Source organism: Otolemur garnettii, unplaced genomic scaffold (genome assembly GCF_000181295.1).
Source record: "Otolemur garnettii isolate 467f Iridium unplaced genomic scaffold, OtoGar3 scaffold00044, whole genome shotgun sequence".
Classification (NCBI taxonomy): Eukaryota; Metazoa; Chordata; class Mammalia; order Primates; family Galagidae; genus Otolemur; species Otolemur garnettii.
Genome location: NW_003852439.1, coordinates 5,526,825 through 5,546,677, shown reverse-complemented (window position 1 = coordinate 5,546,677; position 19,853 = coordinate 5,526,825). Strand labels below are relative to the sequence as shown.

The following is a 19,853-nucleotide window of genomic DNA, read 5'->3' as shown; positions in this document are numbered from 1 at the left end:
AAAAAAAAAAAAAAAAAAAGGCTCTGCCATCAAAGGTCTGCATGTTTACATATTACCCAAAGAAAAGGCAAGAGGGCTCAGTGCCCGTAGCTCAGTGGTTAGGGCGCCAGCCACATACACCAGGGCTGGGGGGTTCAAACACAGCCCGAGCCTGCTAAACAACAATGACAACTATAACAACAACAAAAAAATAGCTGGGCATTGTGGCGGGTACCTGTTGTCCCAGCTACTAGGAAGGCCAAGCCAAGAGAATCCCTAGAACCCAAAAGAGTTTGAGGTTGCTGTGAGCTATGAAGCCATAGCACTCTATGGAGGGTGACAAAATGAGACCCTGACTCAAAAAAAAAAAAAAAGCAAGAGTAAAAAATTATAATTGGACCAAAAGAAATGAATTGAGTGACTCTGCTAAATGATAACAGCATACCACATTTAGAGTAAGAGATATTACTTGAAATTTTAGAGGATGAGTATCAAATAACATTGTGGTTTCTATAGCCAGTATAAATTATGCAAGGATCAGTTTAAATGGGATCATTTAGAACTGCTCAAATAGCTTTCAAATTTATATTAAAAATGGGGAATTTAATCCATAATAGTCTATTTCTCAAAGAAATAAGAATGGATATAATTCAAGGCTTCACTTTTATTCAAAGTATTTTTCAGAACAAAAACTCATCAATATTCATATTATAGCAATGTTTTTTCTTTTCTGCCCACTTTGCACCATCAGAAATTGTTCTTTACATGTTAGATCCTCTATTACTTCTGGAAATATAAAAATAAGACACAACCCTAGTTCTAAAAACTTAACATTCAGAATTTTCACACTGGTCTAAGGTAGAAACTTCCAGCCCACATGTTTGAATTCCTAAAAGATCAATGCAATTTTTGTGAATGCTCCGACCTTGAGCACCCTGGAATTTCAATACCTCTTGAGATCTTCATCTGGACTGTTTATGATCTTTCATCATTGACTAATATTTAGTGATTTGTAATTTACTGATCAAATGCCAGAAAAGTAGTATTTCAAAGATTTCAACCCACTGTTTTGCAGATTTGCCTATAAAGTGCTATATCTGAAAGAAAGATCATTCCAGTTCCTTAGGTTTCTAAATGAAATAACACAAAGCCCACCCCACCTGCTTGTGAAATTGGAAAAAACCCAAGGGGCATTTTTAGCATCATTTTTTTATTCAACTATTGGTGTTTCACACTTGATGATCTAGACCAGAGTTTCTCAGCCTCAGCATTACTGACGTCTTTAGCCAGGTGTGAGAGACTGTCCTGTGCAATGCAGGCTGTTTAGGAGCATCCCTGGCCTCTACCTACTAGGTACCAGCAGCACCCCCATTGTGATAATCAAAAATATCTCCAGACACTGCCAACTGTCCCCTGGGGGAAAAAACTGCCCCGTGGTTGAGAACCACTGATCTAGAATGAAACTCAAAGTACTAGTATAGAGGTAGACACTGTGCTAATCAGAAACCTGGAAAGACTTCATGTCTATCCAGAAAAACATTCACCACGGAGCTGGGACAAGAAAACTATATTATCTTTTTCTTGTGGTCTCCTATCCAATTCACGCTAAACAACTGAGGAGTAGGCTATACCATTACGTGCACATGAAAACCTCTGGCTCAACTTCTACAATTACTGCCTTCAACTCTCCTGTGACAAATGAACAAATCTACAGCAGCTGTTGCACTGAAAAAAAAAATGTTATTTCTGCCAGCTCAAAATTAAAATGTAGCAGTCTTAAAACACTAAAAAACTGAATCTGCATCAAAAGGGACAAGCAGACTCCCAAGCTGGAACAGAGAGAAGGACTTTGAGGGAGGGGCAGAATGTTAGGTACTTAAGGCAGGAATCCATGAAGAAACCCAACATCAGTTCTCATTTACAAGCCCTAAATTCGGGACAAGAAGAATCTATTTTTCACGCCAGAACAGTCAGCCAGGTACATCACGTTGCTGCTCCCCCAAGGGGAAACGAGAGAAAGGCGCTATTGCCAGCAGGTTGACACGAGGGTCTCCCTTCGCCACTGGAAAGAGGGAGCCTCGAAGTTGCGAAGCAGCTGCTATCCCAGAAACTAATTCACACTCCACGGAACACCCACCCCTTCCCGGCTCGCAGAGGTCCTCCCTACCCGGCGTTCGCAAACTACAGCATCAGAATGGGGAGGGGGGTGTTGTTAAACACGCAGATCCTGGTCCCGCCCCCCTGAGGTTCTGACCCGATAACTAAAAAAAATCTTAATTTTTACCAAGGGCTCCAAGTGATTCCCACGCACGCTTAAGTTACAAGACCACTGCTTTAACAACTGTCTTAACACAGAGACCCCAGTGAACACTTACAGGTTTGCAGCTGGGTCCGAAACACCTGGGGTTTCTTTCCAGGCTTTTCTGGGACTACAAATTGCTAGCTCCGGTCATGCGAAAGGGCCAGCCGAGCTCAGACTGGCCCCTCGCGCAACCTCGGCAAGGCTCAAGGTCGGCCCCTCTGTCCCCACACTGGGCTCGGGACCCCTGGCGGCTCGGGCAGAACCCGGCCTAGCCTCTCTCGCCTCACGGGGAACCGAGAAGACACCCGGCCCGGTGACGTGAGCAGGCCCCAGCGTTCCGGGCCGGACGCCCTCGAGGCCCGGCCTCTTCAGGCAGGACCCGTTAGCCCCCAGCCCCCCGCCCGGGTCACAAAGGCAGCTCGGGACCGGGAAACAGTCGTCCCGGAGGCGAGGGACCCCGGCCCCAGCGCCGCCTCCTACCGTCCTGTACGGACCTTCTCCAGGGACGCCTCCATGGTTGAGGCGGGTGGCGGAGTCCGGTGGTGGCCTGGCAGTCCTGGGTACTACTTCCGCCTCCCGCGGCCCGCCGCGGTTTCCACGCTGGCAGCGCAGACTTCCCCCGCGCCCGCGGCCGGCGGGGCGGAGAAGAGGAGGAGCAGTCCCTAGGCGCGGCGAGTGGCGGGGGGGGGGGGGGAAGGGGAGGCGGGGTTGGGGCGGGGTGGGCGGGGCCCCTCTAGGCTTCCGTACCTGGCCGTCACGCCGGCCACCTCAAACGCTCCCAGGTGACGGGGGAGACCGGACTGTGGAGTTGTTTTAAACTCACTCTTTCAGAATCCTATCATAGTCATCAAGGTAGAGGCATAACAATTACAAGTTTGTTGTAGAGTGATAGGCTGGAAATATCATTGACACACCTGCACTTCTGGGCCCAGACTTCAAAGGTTCCTCCACAGTCACCATCCTTCAGGAATGGAACAGACCATTCACCACAGAAGGTTGGGTCGTGCGAGCACGCTTGCGCATGCGTAGGTCCAAAGGCAGCTCAGGCGCTGGTGGGTTTGAGGAGGTCGGGAATTGGGCTTCTTTCTTGTGGCCGCTGGTTCCGAGAAGTCGCTGATCAGAACTTAGGTATTTTGTCTCAGACCTTACCGCAGAATTTGAGACGGAAAAGTTTTTGAGAGACAACTAGAGGAGCCTCCTCTTCATGTGACAATTGTAACTTGTTAGGTTTTGAATAATAGCTCCGCTGTTGCTCTTCCATTTTCTGTTACAACAGCCCTATGATGCAGAGATCATTATTGTCTCATTTCACAGCGCGGATCTTGGTAGGTCTGATCCCAAGCATCTTGCCTACACATAATCCCTCCGTAACTCCTTCCACTCCTGGTACTATAATTGTAACGTGCTTCTAACGAATGGGAGAGAGGATCACTTTGCTTAGTCTCTGGCTCTAATGAGGGAGACTGACTTAGAGCAGCCCACCACCATAAAACTGGTAACGTTACAACCACAAAACTTTTTTTTCTCTCCCGTTTTATACTCATCTCTTCCGAAATCCGTATAAATGGGTCTCATTTTCAGTGTAGTAATTATGTATTTTCTGCTATCTACCTCGTATTTTGTAAATTGCCCGATTATGTTAATAAAATTATTTTCTACCGAAGGAAACCTTGTCTGTTGGTTTAGTGTTTTGTGGGAATTATTCTGATTCTCCAAGAGCTCTGCAAACAGAAGAAGTGATTGATTTGTTATGTATTCCAAGAACTGGAAATGGAATGTACCTCTGCTTGAGCAAAACAAGTCACTTTTACAACGTGTTATGAAATTTCTCAACATTTAAAAAAGTTGAAAGAATTGTTCAGTGAACAAGCCACTATTTAGATTCTACAATTATTTCCCTGTATTTGCTTAATCACATATGTACCTATATGTGATAGGTACATATCCTATATATGTAGACATCAGTATATGTTTTGATACATTTAATCCCTGAACATCTCAGCATGGGTATCATTAAAAGCTTGTAATTTTAAAAGCTACCACCAAGTATCTCTAGATTACACTACAAAGTAGATTCTGCAAAACAAATACGAAAGAGATAAAAGTTTAACTCTATTGAAGTAAACTTTGAAAATCCAACATGACAAAGTGGGAATGATCAGTTCATTTAATATTTAGCCAAACATTTACTAACTGCCATCATAGTTAAGTGCTGAAAATACATTCAAGAAAAAGACAAGATCTCTCCCCTAAAGGGAAACACTTTTTTAGGTAGAGATTTTTACTTTGGGGTCCAGGTAGAGAGGTCTGTGAAACTCTAAACCATACGCAAGATTTTGTGTTTGAGTGCATTTTTCTGGGGAAAATGCCCATAGTTTTCATTATATATTCAAGTCTATGACCTACCCTCCCAACCCCAGAGGCAAAAAAAGGTAAAACTATTTGGCTTGTGGGTGGACATATAGGTAAGTAGATAAATTAGAATTCAACATTCTATGGGCTAGTTAAAAGATATGAGCAAAAAAAAAAAGAGCAGAATACTGGATCTGGAGTATGAAACCACTAATTATGTGGAAGTTTAATCTTAACTGACATATGACTTATCTGTGCTGTTAACATACTTTCCTTGATTAATAGGCAAAAACTGAACCAAGTGTAGAAGATACATGGTTATTTTCCCCTTTGAATCCCTTCGTATGATTTTTTGTGTCCTAAATTATATTTACAACTATGTTGTAGATGAGTATTTTAGTCTTTAACTTTTAGAATCAACCTTGAATGTCACATATGGAAGATTTACTTATTATTAACTACGGCAATGTAAAAATAATAAATTAGGGGGCACCTGTGGCTCAAAGGAGTAGGGCGCCAGCCCCATATGCCAGCGGTGGTGGGTTCAAACCCAGCCCCGGCCAAAAACTGCAAAATAAATAAATAACCAAAAAGTCATAGGGGAGAAACAAGGGGAATAGAAAATGTAGATGGAATCATTAATGTCCTTAATTTCATTCCAGGGAGTAAGTAGATACTTTCTGAAAGGGCTAATTCAAAACAATGTGAAGTGTAATATCTAGATATAAAGGAATCTCAAGAGGAAACAAAATTAAGTAACTCAAATCAGGAGTTGGAGAAGGTAGGAGAGAGAATGTAATTGCAATGAATTTCTCATTTTTATAGTAGGGTGTCAATAAATTCTTTATAAATTAAGAAATAGATACAGGCTCGGCACCTATAGCTCAACCAGCTAAGGCGCCAGCCACGTACACCTAAGGTGGCGGGTTCGAATCCCCAGCCCGGACCCGTCAAAACAACGACAGCTGCAACCAAAAAATAGCCAGATGTTCTGGCAGGTAGTCTGGTCCCAGCTACTTGGGAGGCTGAGGCAGGAGACTCGCTTGAGCCCAGGAGTTGGAGGTTGCTGTGAGCTGTGATGCCACGGCACTCTACCTAGGGGGACAGCTTGAGGCTCTGTCTCAAAAAAAAAAAAGAAAGAAATAGATACAAGCTCGGTGCCTGTGGCTCAAGTGGCTAAGGCTCCAGCCACATACACCTAAGATGGTGGGTTCAAATCCAGCCTGGGCCCGCCAAACAACAATGATGGCTGCAACCAAAAAATAGCCAGGCATTGTGACAGGTGCCTGTGGTCCCAGCTACTTGGGAGGCTGAGGCGGGAGACTTGCTTGAGCCCAGAAGTTGGAGGTTGCTGTGAGCTTTGATGCTATAGCCCTCTACCCATGGGGATAGCTTGAGGCTCTATCTCAAAAAAAAAAAAGAAAGAAAGAAAGAAATAGATGCAAGGATTTTTATTTTTTTTACAAAGTAGGTGAAGGCTTCTATTTAGCTTTTATTTAATTCTTCACCTTCAAAGTAAGCGAAGCTTCTGTTTAGCCTTCATCTGCTTTGTAAAAGTGGATAAATTCATCCGTATGGAATGGAATTAGAGGATGAAGATGAGGGGAAAGAAGTGGAAATACTTCCTTTTATGTTCTTCTGTACTGTGTTTATGGCATGTGTGTGTACTTCTCTTATAAATTAAAAAATTAAAGTAAATTGCTTGTGAGAAAAAGATTTCAGTAGTTTCTTAAACCATATTGAGTAATTTCAGAAAAGTCTGCAATCCCTAAAGACGACTCAAGGTGGCAACCCTGAGACCAGTTAGAGCCTATCTTGCTTCTTTAGTGACACCAAAGTCACTAATGTGAAGGGGGAAAAAAACCCACAATCTTTTTGCTTCTTAAAATATACAAAACAGCACAAAAGAAATGAATTACTATTGACTAATACCATATGTGAGAATAGATAGGCTGAGACCCTCTAGGCCCTTCAAAAGCCAGGGTAAAGACTGCAGGCAGGCCACCCCTTTACTCCTCCTAATTGAGAAGAAAGGAGTCTCTGAAGGTGTCCAGTGAGGGGAATGTCTTCATGACTATCCCTGCATGGGGAAAATCAGCAGTGCAGGCAGCTGAAACCATCAACTAGTAGCTAGAGCAGCTGAGATGTCTGCCTAAGGAAATGAGACTTACTCTCTCCCCTCTCTCTCTTGCTCGTACCATTATCTGGCCTCTTCAGATGTTCCATTACCCTGTGTCCCTGTTTACCCTTTCCCCTACTTTCCTGGGGGCGCTAATCTCCCCTTCCTCATTTTTAACCTTGACTACCAACTACTGACTGCTATACATCCTTGCATGTGTACTCTGTTATGTGTCCAATAAAAAAAGCTCAGGAAACAGTGCAGGTGCTGCATGGTTCTCATGCTGCCACCAGGCAGATGAAGCAGTGGATGCTCTTACAGGCCCCCAGTTTTATGCAGTAAGTTTGGTGTAAGTTTCATGTTTTCTTCAGTGCTGTCTCTCTTGCTTATCTCTGTCCCCTTTGGGGTCCACTAGACGCCCAACAACCCTGTAATTACCCCGTACACACTCTGTGAAAGGAACCCTTTCAAACACCTCTAAACCCTTTTGGGGTGCATTCCAAACACAATCCCAGGTTCCCCTCAACAACCTTTGTGGTAATCATTCCTTGTCTTTTTATTTTATCGCCCAAACACATATCCCTAAACACTTTGAAAAATACATATTTGCTTTTACAGAAAGAGAGAAAAATACATGTTTTTCTCTCTTTTCATATGTAGATTTTCCCATATCCCTTCCCCCCCTCCTTTGCAACTGATTTGTTGAAGATAACAGACTATTATTTTAAAATTTCCCTTAGTCTGGATTTTCCTCTAGTCTCTATATTTCCTGCAAATTGATAGGCTTAATCAGATAAAAGTTTGAGGAAAATATTCAGAGACAATATTGTGCTTGTCATCAAGAGGCACATAGTGCCTTGTTTCTCTTTTTGTGTTGTTAACAAGCACAAATCCTCTTTAATTTACATTAATTCTGACCTTAGAAGAGCTGTAAATTTTCTTATACAATATATCCATTTGTGTGTGTGTGTGTGTATTTTTTTTAGTGATAGGGTCTTTCTCTGTTACCCAGGCTGGAGTATAGTGGCCCAATCTTAGCTCACAGCAGCCTCGAACTCTTGGGCTCAAGAGATCCTCCTGCTTCAGCTTCCTGAGTAACTGAGACTATAGACAAACGTCACCATGTATGGTCATGTTTATATTTTCTGTAGAGACGGGTCTCACCATGTTGCTCAGGTTGTTCTTGAATTCCTGTCTTCACCTTCTACCTCACCCTTCTAAAGTGTTGGGATTATAGGTGTGACCCACTGTGCCCGGCCACCATATACATTTAGTATATCAGAGGAAGCGTTTCGAGAGTGTAGATTCCAAGGTAAGATTTCATATCACCCTACTTCTGTTTTTATTATGATGTAATTTCAGACTTGTAGAAAAATTGCAAGAAGTCTTACACACACACACACATGCATTTTCCTGAGTCATTTCATAGTTAGTTACAAACATGATGCTCTTTCATCCCTAAATAATGTCTATTTCCCTCCAAATGAGGTCATTCTCCTTCTCAGTCACAGTACAATCAAAATAATCAAGATTATTATAACACTATTTTCTAACCAATAGACCATATTCAGATTTTACAATTGTACCAGTAAAGTTCTTTAGAGTGAAAGAAAATCTGTAATAGTGTGTTCTGGAAGAGTTCTCACTTTGTGTTTCACCAATCTGGGGGCCAAGATTTTTGCCCAAGGCTGTAATTTGCTGATCCTAGTCATAAGTGACTGTCAGAGACATTATGCTGAGTGAAAGAAGCCAAACAGAAATGAATACATTTGCTGTATGTGTACTATATGTGCTGTACAATTCCATTTACAAGGAATTCTAGGAAATACAAACTAATCTGAAAGGACAGAAAACCTGGGGCTGGGACAGAGAGGGGATCGACTGCCAAAAGGTACTAAAGAATTTTTGTAGGTGATAGAAATCTGTATTTTAACTGTAGCAGTGGTTACACAGGTATATACATTTATCAAAGTTCATTGAACTGTACAAGTACATATGGTATATTTATTGTAGCTACAATGTAGTTTGATAAAGATAATAAAAACCACACATCCCAAGTAGCAAGAGTAATCATTGCTTCTGAAATTTCTGTTCCATTTATGTAAATAGATCTGCAGTGATTATATTAAACTCATCCTTTTCCACCTTAATCCAGGGACTCCTCTGGCATTCCTCATCCCATAAAAGGATTCCATCATTCGCCCAGATGTTCAAGACAGAAAGTCTGGGGTCTTCTCTCTCACACACACTTCCCTCTTCCAATCAGTCCTGCCACTTCAACCTCCTAATATCTCTCAGACCTCCCCAAATCTCTATTTCTGTCGTCACCACTTTGACTACGGCCACATCTAAGCGGTGACTGTAGCCAAATCATTCTTAGCAGAGAAACCAGAGTCATGTGTTAAAGATAGAAATCAGATCCTTTGCTTAAAAGCCTTCAGCTATTCATATAATAAAGTAAACATGCTTCGCATGGCCCATAAGTATAGTATTGGCCTTTGTTCACTTTGGTCTCTGCTGTCATCTTCCTCCCATTCTTCCAATATAGCAAGAAAGATCCTTCCCGACAAGCTGTTTTCTTTGACAAGACTATTGTTTCTTTCCTTCTCCCTTTGTCTTGTGTAACTTCTCATCCCCATCTCGTTTTCTCAGGGAACTTATGGGTAGCCCTGTTACTCCTTCAACATACTTAGCACAATTGTAATTATGTAATTAGTTAGTTGCTTAATGTCTGTCTCTCATGATAGATCATAAATACCATTTCTGCAGGGAAAGAATTTGTCTTTAATATTATTATGTCTCCAATGCTTAGCAGATAGACTCTCAAAATGAATGTAGAATGAATGTATAATGAATCCACACACTGGCACAGTGTGTAGATTTTAGTTTCCAAACATTTCCATTGTTTTCGATCTGGCTTTAATGAGTATCATATTTTAAAGACACCCCATGGGCCAAGAGGCAATTTACCTCCCAAGACTAGTCAACACAGTGTTTAGGATGCAGTGGGGAGTCAAAGAACAATTATTGAATGCATTGATTCAATAAATATTTTTTGGGGGTGCATTATATGCCAGGCAGTGTTTTAGAAACTGAGAATCCAACAATGACTGAAAGCGATTAAGTCTTTCCCTTTTGTGCGTCTTATATCCCATTGAAATGAAAAGAAAATGAGTAGCTATATAATATTAGTAACTTGTAAATATATAAAAATAAAGCAGGATAAAAGAATAGAAAGTAAATTATGAGTGAATCCATCCTTTGGCTATCAATTTAAAATCTCTATTCTAAAACATCAAAAGTATTTGTTCAGTGATAATTGGGTGGAAATAGAGGTAAGCTAAATCATCCAATACAACCAATGTATTTATTTTTTGATTTATTATTAATTTTCAAGACCTTGAAGAACACATTCTTTTTTTTTTTTTTTTTTTAAGAGATAGAGTCTCACTTTCTTGCCCTTGGTAGAGTGCTATGGCGTCATAGCTCCCAGCAACCTCCAGCTTCTGGGCTTAGGCGATTCTCTTGCTTCAGCTTCCCGAGTAGCTGGGACTACAGGCGCCCACCACAAGGCCCAGCTATTTTTTGTTGCAGTTTGGATGGGGTCAGGTTTGAACCCACCACCCTCCGTATATGGGGCCGGCACCCCACCCCCTAAACCACAGGTGCTGCCTGGAACCCATTCTTATTGACATTTTTCTGGTGTTCAAAAGACCTTTATTTGATGTCTGGACAGCTCTGGCAGGTCATTATCTAATTATTACAGGAGCAGCGTTGGGCATGAAGTCTTGAAAAATCTGAAGCAGAGATGTTAAGATTGATGTAGTCACATAAAAATAATACTTTTTATTAACTTTTTAAACCACAATATAATTTATGTTTAATTTCTTTTGTATTTAATTTATTTATTTATTCATTTTTGAGACAGAGTCTCACTCGGTTGTCCCATGCCCTCACAGCCAACAGCAAGCTTAAACTCTTGGGCTCAAGTGATCCTTTTGTCTCAGCCTCCCAACTAGCTGGGACTACAGGTGCCTCCCACAATGCTGGCTAGTAGACTTGGAGGTCTAGTTTTTTGCTCAGGATGGTCTCAAACTCCTGAGCTCAGGAGATCCTCCTGCCTGGGCCTCCCAGAGTGCTAGAATTACAGTTGTGAGCCACTGCACCCAGGCTGATTTATTTTTATTTTTATTTTTTTGAGACAGAGCCTCAGGCTGTCCCCCTGGGTAGAGTGCTATGGCATCACAGCTCACAGCAACCTCCAACTCCTGGGCTCAAGCGAGTCTCTTGCCTCTGCCTCTCAAGTAGCTGGGACCACAGGTACCCGCCACAGCGCCTATTTTTTGGTTGCAGCCATCATTGTTGTTTGGCGGGGCCAGGCTGGATTCAAACCCACCACCTTAGGTATATGTGGCTGGCGCCTTAGCCACTTGAGCCACAGGCACTGAGCCGATTTATTTTTATTTTATGAAAGTGCCCAGCCTCCTATAAAACTGTGTGCCCAAAATGTAGATGAGCAAAGATTTTAACAGACAATATAAAAAAGAAAGAACATGTGTAAATAACCAAGGAACATGAAAAAAAGTTCAACATTACTAGTAATCAAAGAAAGGCAAAAACAGAGTAAAATAGCCCCCCCCCATAATTAGCAATGTTTTTTGTTTTCTAAAAGAATAATATCCAGTGTTAGTGTAGAAGAAAATAAATACTGTCATGTATTACTGGTAGACTTTCAGACTATTATGAAACCTTTGCTACATTTCAGTTGCATTGAACTGAATAGAATTGGGCATTCAGAAACAAAAACCCTTAAAATATACCTATCCTTTGTATAGGATCCGTTAGGGACACCTATCTTTTGTCTCTAAAGTTCTATTCTCTTCATCTTACAAGGGTACACGTGAATCTTTCTAAATGTAGACTATAAATGTCTTAACACAATAATTAAGAAAATGCCATGAAGGCTATGTTAACCAGTTTGGTGAAAATATTTCAAATTGTATATAAAACCAGCACACTGTACCCCATGACTGCATTAATGTACACAGCTATGATTTAATAAAAATTTACAAAACTAAAGTTCTGTTCTCAGAAATGTAGACTAAAGATATCCATAGAAGCATTGTTTGTAAGAGTAAAGCTGAAAACAAACTATATGTCCAATGGTCTAATACAGAATTGGCCAAATAATGGTACTTCCATAAAGAGTGACAGAGATAAATACCTATTATAAACATAGAAAGACGACATAGTGTTGACTCTAAAAGGTTGGTAAGAATACAGTATGCATAGCAGGAGTCTATTTGCTTTTTAAAAAGGAAAAATTGTATACAGGCACGGAAATGACTATAAAAATTTTTACCAAAAGTAGAAACAGTGGTTAACTCAAGATGCTAATTTTCTTAATTACACTTTTTGTTTTCATATTTGTTGAAGAAGTATTTTTTAGAAAACATTTATGTAGCCTGACATGGTGGTTCACACCTGTAATCCTATAAGGATTGAGGCACTCTACAAGGCTGAGGCAGGTGGACTGCTTGAGCTCAGGAGTTGGAGACCAGCCTGAGCAAGAGCGAGACCCTGGCTCTAGAAATAGCAGGGCGTTGTGGCAGGTGCCTTTAGTCCCAGCTATTTGGGAGGCTGAGAAAGGAGGATCACTTGAGCCCACGAATTTGAGGTTGCTGTGAGCTATGATGTCACAGCACTCTACCAAGGGCAGAGTGAGAATGAGACTCTGTCTCAAAAAAAAATTTCTGTACTGTGCCAGTTACTAATTTATTGTCTCCCAACTTCAAATTCATCATTTTTGCCTGTTGAGTAAAGGGGATCGGGGCCCTTTAAACACTGTTCCAGCTGGCACCATGTTAATTTAAGTTTGTGTGTAGAGGCCACTAGAGAGACATTACAAGAGGAAAGGGTTCTGCTTCCTGATTCCTGCTAATGGCTTCTCCACAGCCCGGCTCTTACACCATACATACATTGGCAGCAGCTTCCCTGGGAGGATCTCCCTTCTGGAGAGGTTTTGTAGTAAGCATACCTTCAGTGAGACGCTGTCCCATAGGAAGTTTGTTGAAGAGGACAGAAATCCAGCAAGTTCCACCAGTTGGCACAGCACTACAGCAACTGTCTTCATTACCATTTGGTGAACCAGGGCTGTGCCCTCCCAACATGGTCAGGATCTCAGCCCTGGAGAGTGTGTGAGGGAGGGCTTCCTTGGGTGTCCCGTCTCAGTCATAGGCTGTTCCTTGTATCTATTGTTTCCATACTTTTTAGAGTTCTCTTCTTACTACTTAATCTCCCATTATTCCAATTTTCTGTTAGCATTTCTTCAGACAGTAGACTCTCATTATTTGTGGACTCTGTATTTGCAAATTGGCATACATGCTAAAATTTATTTGGAACTCAAAAAAATCAATACCTGTGGTGCTTTTGCCATCATTTGAAGATGCAAATGCACACAGTAACTAACAATTGAGTCACTCAACACGCCCATTCCCAGCTGAGGTTGAACAAGGTGACAGAATGCTTTGTGTGTGTGTGTACATGTGATTTTGCTGTTTCACATGTCCCCCAAAGGTAGTTCTGTGGTGCTATCCAATGTCCCTAAGTACAAGAGAACTGTGAAGCGCCTAATGGAGAAAATACATTCATTAGATAAGCTTTGTTCAAGCATGGGTAAGAGAACTGTTGGCTGTGGGGTCAATGTTGATGAATTAACAATGTATGTGAATATTGGATAGGGTGTCCCTCAACAGAAACACACACAAAACAAGGTTGATAAAAAATATTGTGACCTTGGAGGAATCTAATTCTGTATGTCCTTAAAAACAATGATTTAATATTTGCTAATTCAATGTTCTCAGTACCTTTATGGAACATAACTACTTTGAATAATATGATTCAACTGTATTAAACTTTCCCTGTTCTAATTACAGGTATTATTTCCCTCTCCTCATTGGTTCGTCTCTGAACTGTTCCCGTACTAATCAGTTATTTCTTTCACATATTAGTAGAGTCATACATTTCTGTAGTAATTGAAGTTTTAAAGGTTCATGAAAGCATAATTGGAGAAGAAAAGTATCTGTAATTAATTCACTCCTTAGGTGAAAATTCTTAATTCATATGCATGTTTGGATGTAACTAGATAAGCATCTTTAAAGCTACCTCTATGTTGGATTTTTCATAATTTCAGATTATTTTTTATTTTCTTTTATTTTTATTTATTTATTTATTTATTTTGAGACAGAGCCTCAAGCTGTCACCCTGGGCAGAGTGCCATGGCATCACAAATCACAGCAACCTCCAACTCCTGGGCTTGAGCAATTCTCTTGCCTCAGCCTCCCAAGTAGCTGGGACTACAGGTGCCCACCACGATGCCCAGCTATCTTTTGGTTGTAGTTGTCATTGTTGTTTGGCAGGCCGGGGCTGGATTTGAACCCAGTAGCTCTAGTGTATGTAGCTGGCGCCTTAGCCACTTGAGCTACAGGCGCTGAGCCTTCTTTATGTACTTTAAAAGAATTTACAAATTTATTTCTGTTCAAAAAGCTTAAAAATGGAAATTTAATGAAATAAATCAACTGACTGCTCTATTACCTGACTCTAGTTGTAGGAAGAATAGTTAACATAAAATAAAGCTGGTAAAAACATAATTCCTGAGCCTAAGAAATACTCCAGTTCAAATATATCTTCCAAAGGCACAATTTCAAAATCCAAGTTCCACATGGGGTCTATGAGGTCTATCATCTCTGATAAGAAATCTATTGCCACATTTTAATATTCTATTGGGGATAGGATAGAAGGGTAAAGTATTCCAAACTTTTAAACAAGAGTAAGGACAGATAACATTTTAGGTTCAGAATTTTGTTTCAGCTCTGACCAACATTAAAATGGTCAGAAAATGATCATATTGATCAAATCACCTTGCATACAAATTTGTGTCAATACAATGGTAAGAGTTGGATAGGTCATAAAGACGAATTCTTTTTTTTTTTTTTGAGACAGAGCCTCAAGCTATCCCCCTGGGCAGAGTGCCGTGGCACCACAGCTCACAGCAACCTCCAACTTCTGGACTCAAGCGAGTCTCCTGCCTGCCTCCCAAGCAGCTGGGACCACAGGCACCCGCCACAACGCCTGGCTATTTTTTTGGTTGCAGCCGTCATTGTTGTTTGGTGGGCCCGGGCTGGATTCGAACCCACCACCCTAGGTGTATGTTCTGGTGCCTTAGCCACTTGAGCCACAGGTGCTGAGCCTAAAGACAGAATTCTTAGGCATGACAGACGCCTAAGATGATTTCATGACAGAATTGCTTGATATTTCTGCTAACTGGACAAATTAAGGCTCCACTGAGAGCCTTATAATATATTCTTACATTATATTTAAATATAATATTTTCTTATATTTTATATTTTCTTCTTCTAACTTCCCCTTCTGACCTTGTTTCCCAGCTGGAGTGCCTTTTATTTTGGTTTATTTTATCTTTTAAAAACACAGTCTCACTCTGTCACGCAGGCTGAGGGTGTAGTGCCATGATCATTAACTCACTGCAGCCTCGAAGTCCCCTCACCTCAGCCTTCCAGGGCATTGCCCAGCTAATTTTTAAATTTTTTGTAGAAATGGAGTCTTACTATGCTGCCCTGGCTGGTCTCAAAGTCCTGGCCTCAAGCAGTCCTCACACTTTGGCTTCCCAAAGTGCTGGGATTTTACATGTGAATCTTTCTAAATGCAGGATATAAATGTCTTAATACAATAACTAAGAAAATGCCATGAAGGCTATGTTAACCAGTTTGGTGAAAATATTTCAAATTATATATAAAACCAGCACACTGTACCCCATGACTGCATTAATGTACACAGCTATGATTTAATGAAAACAAACAAACAAATAAACAAAGTGCTGGGATTACAGGTGTGAACCACTGTGCCTGGCCTTGGTATGCCCTTTTTCTGTGTGAACATTAAACGGGGAGTGGGCAAAGGGGTGTTTGGGGACAATCCTAGAACAGTGTAGAACCCCCCCCCAAAACTGAAAGCTGAAAGATCAAAGAATGACTCAGAAAAGCCCAGTTTGACAAATTAGAAGAGTTTATTAGCAGTTACTTTCTAAGGGCTCTAACTCCTGCCCAGTATAGGAATTGCTTTGTAGGAATTTTCTTGCATGCAACATTTGCATCTGCCCACTCTGTGGTGAAGCTTTAAATCTCTTCCCAGTGAGTAATGCAACAAAGTATCCTTGTTTGTTCACAGTGAAACAAGTCAGGCAATCTCAGTACCATCATCAAAGAGCTGTTATGCAACCCATGTTATGTTAATGATATTAACAATTCTCCACAAAACAGGGATTTGACTAGTACAATTAGCTAAAGGGCACCACAGGACAGCCAAAGCAGCTCCAAAGCAGTCAGGGGTGGTCTAAGCCATCTACTTGAAGGCATGAAAGTACCAAGATGCTCAAGTTAAGTCCTGGGCTCTTTTCCCTGGGCCTAGTAGTCATCTTGGTACTTGTTTAATATACTTTGTAACAATTTTGCTGAGCGCTGGGCCCAGAAGGGTATTTCTTGCATTTTCCTTGGGGAGGGGAAATTTCTACCACCATAATTTCAATCCTATCCATTCAAAGTTATCCAAATTTTTTAAAAAAATTTAAAAACAAAAATCATACTGAAAGTTTGCATAAAGCACAGATGTTTTTACTGCTCTATAGCAACATTCTGATCAAAAACCTTGAGCTTGTTGAGACACTCAGCTTCAAATCAAAGTATCCCCTTCCATTCACCTGGGTGTTGGAGAAATTGCAGAACTGATATTAAGGATGAAGAACTCTGGAATGATGGGGGGGGGTAAAGGTATCCGGAAGGGGGGCTTAGATAATCTATTGGCCTCCCTCCAGCCCCATTTCAGGTCACAAAGAGGAAGGCAGTTGCTTCAGTTTCCTGCTCTGTGCCCAAACCCACAGAGACAAGTGGAAGTTCAATGTTACCTTTTTTGACCAAAGTGGTCTTAGCCAATTACTTCATCTGCTCCTTGGAATACCATCCTGTTGGTCTTAGGGCCTTTTGAACATAGTAGTCTTTTATTTGTAGAGATGTCAGGATTAGCAAAAGAAGTTACATTTTAGACACCGTGGCCCACTTGGGGTTCTGATTAAGCCCCCATTCATTTAAACAAAATGAAATATTAACAGCTATAATAAACTCCATTGTAATCATCTTAATGTCTTTTTAATGTGATCCTTAGTTGTGAATGAAGCTCAGCTCCCACATCAGTGCTTACTCCCTGCTGAAAGAGTTCCTAACAAAACTCCCCTTTCACATTTTAACACAGTCCTTGGTTCTCTCCAGTCATCCCCCCACTGTTCAGGGATATTAATACCACAGGAGCGTGTTGCCTCATTATTGCTGGAGGGCTCCGAATCACAGCTTCCACAGATGATGAAGCATCAGTGTAATGAATTAATTTATCTTAGAGCACCTCCTCTTGGGTGAGGGCTGTGTGAGTCTTTTAGCACTTGCATGAGTGATAGATTGTCTTTAGCTACTGATGTTTTTATTGCTTTTAAGAAGAGCTGAGAATACAGGAATACATGTGAAATACTGAACCTTCTTCTGAGTATTCTTTTTTTCTTCTTCTTTAAGTGCCCATTAAGTAGATCTGTCAAGTTACTTGATAAAGCCCACTGTGAATTTTGGAAGATAAATGTCTCTATGGGTCATTAGCAATCCCTCGACTCTTTGGGGTTCTGTGAGGAATAATGAGTCAATCTGGAGAACTAACATATGCTGCAGGCACTCAGTAAACAGCATTTCCCTCCCTTTGGGGTAGCCAGATTTAGCAAAATAAATTTTTAAAAAGTACAGAGTACCAGGTTAACTTTGAATTTCAGGTGAACAATAAGAAATTTTATAGTATAGATATGCCTCTGGTATGGGCACACCTATACTCCTACCCCACTTTCTAGCTCCAAGGTTCTTTTCCCAGAAACACAAATTTGTTCTTTGTTGTTGTTGTTGTTGTTGAGACAGAGTCTCACTACGTCATGTCACCCTTGGTAGAGTGCCGTGGCGTCACAGCGCACAGCAACCTCAAACTCTTGGGCTTAAACAATTCTCTTGCCTCAGCCTCCTTAGTAGCTAGGACTACGGGCACCCGCCACAATACCCAGCTATCTTTTGTTGCAGTTGTCATTGTTGTTTTGTGGACCCAGGCTGGGTTCTAACCCACCACCCTCAGTGTATGTGGCTGGTGCCATAACAACTGTGCTACAGATGCTGAGCCAATGTTTCTAATTTTGGTTAATAGAATTGTGTAGAAATCATTAGAGAAATTTTCCTTGTTTCATACACCATATGACTTTGTTTTGTTTTTGCTGGAGCTGGGTTTGAACCCACCACCTCCAGTGTATGGGGCTGGCACCCTACTCCTTTGAGCCACAGGCACCACCTGACCATATGACTTTTTAGTAGGAACCCAATTTGCTCTATTTTCTCTCTAACACATTTGATTAAGGGAACTGCAAATGAATCATTAGGGAAGTTTTACCTTTTTTTTAATAGACCATAAGCATTTTCTCTAATTTAGGCAGGAACTGAATTTTTTTTAAGTCATTGCAAGTACAAATCATTTCCACCCATAGCCTATAGTTCAGTGCCTAACACATAATGGTGCTCAGTGAATATTTATCAACTGAATGAATGAATGAACTGATGCCTGGACAAACAGTCCTGATCTGTATGTGTTGGTAAATGGGGAGTTTGATCTCAGCTTAGATGACCAATTGCTGTAAGGGGAGACCAACATGTCTACAGAGAAGAAAGACAGGGTAAAGAGAGATATCATAGGCTGAGTGATGGCCCCCCAAAGATGTACACATCTTTTTTTTTTTTTTTTTGAGACAGAGCCTCAAACTGTTGCCCTGGGTAGAGTGCTGTGGCATCATGGCTCACAGCAACCTCCAACTCCTGGGCTCAAGAGAGTCTCCTGCCTCCACCTCTCAAGTAGCTGGGACCACGGGCGCCCACCACAACGCCTGGCTATTTTTTGGTTGCAGCCATCATTGTTGTTTGGCGGGCCCAGGCTGGATTCGAACCTGCCACCTCAGGTGTATGTGGCTGGCGCCTTAGCCACTTGAGCCACAGGCGCCGAGCCAGATGTACACATCTTAATCTCCTATGAATATGCTGCTTTACATAGCAAAAGGGACCTTGTAGATGTGATTAACATAAGGATTTTGAGATGTTGAGGGTATCCTGGATCATCCAGGTGAGCCTACTATAATCACAAGGGTCGTTCTAGGACTAAGAACAGCAGGGTCAGGGTCAGAAAAGGCTGTGTGACAATGGAACAACAGAGAGGTTGGAAGATGCTGTGCTGCTGATCTTGAAGATGGAGGATGGGGCCAAGGAGTGCAGGGGGAGTCTAGAAGCTATAGCAGTCAAGGAAATGGGTTCTCTTCTAGGACCTCCAGAAGGAATGCAGGCCTGCAGACCCATTTTAGAGTTCTGACCTCCAAAACTCCAAGACGACACATCTGTATTGTTTTAAGCCATTAAATGTGTGTTCATGTGTTACATATACAGCAGCAATAGGGGGGTATAAGTAATGAGCAAAGAAAGAGATGTTTTCCTGAGCTAGGCACTTGCCCAGCTGGGAGAAAGATCTACTGGGGACCAGCAACAAGAAGGAGGAGAGGAGAGGGCTGGAAATTGGCAAATGGATGGACAGAAAGGGTAAGAGAACACAGAAATTGGCAGATTCCTGGCAATTGAAGAGAATGGAGATATTAGTTTTCTGGGGCTGCCACAACAAAATACCACAAGCTGCATGGCTGGAACAATAGAACTTTATTTTCTCACAGTTCTAAAGGCTAGAAGTCCAAGGTCAGGGTGTCTTCTGGGTTGGTTTAAATCTGAGGCCTTTCTCCTTAGCTTACAGAAGTCTGCCTTCTTGCTGTTTCCTCACAGTCTTTCCTGTGTGTGCCCCAGTGCCTCTTTGTGTGTCTAAATTTCCTTCTTCTTTTTTTAAAAAGTGAAATTAAATTTATTTATTTTTGAGACAGAGTCTCATGCTGTTGCCCAGGATAGGGTGCCATGCAGTCATAGATCAGAG

General features: G+C 41.5%; 1 protein-coding gene across 3 annotated transcripts in view; it reads right to left on the bottom strand.

Annotated features, from left to right (window-relative positions):
• PDXDC1 (pyridoxal dependent decarboxylase domain containing 1) overlaps nucleotides 1-2,955 on the bottom strand; it is a 48,844-nt gene extending 45,889 nt beyond the window's left edge. Inside the window, exon 1 of one of the 3 annotated variants that reach the window (XM_012805750.2) lies at nucleotides 2,776-2,955. In XM_012805750.2, the coding sequence (XP_012661204.2) occupies nucleotides 2,776-2,796 (21 nt within the window). In that variant the 5' untranslated portion in view covers nucleotides 2,797-2,955. Of the gene's footprint in view, nucleotides 1-2,354; nucleotides 2,439-2,775 lie in introns of those variants that run through there. The other 2 variants (XM_023513812.1, XM_023513813.1) reach the window with 2 other exon arrangements.
• Between the last annotated feature and the right edge of the window lie 16,898 nt (nucleotides 2,956-19,853).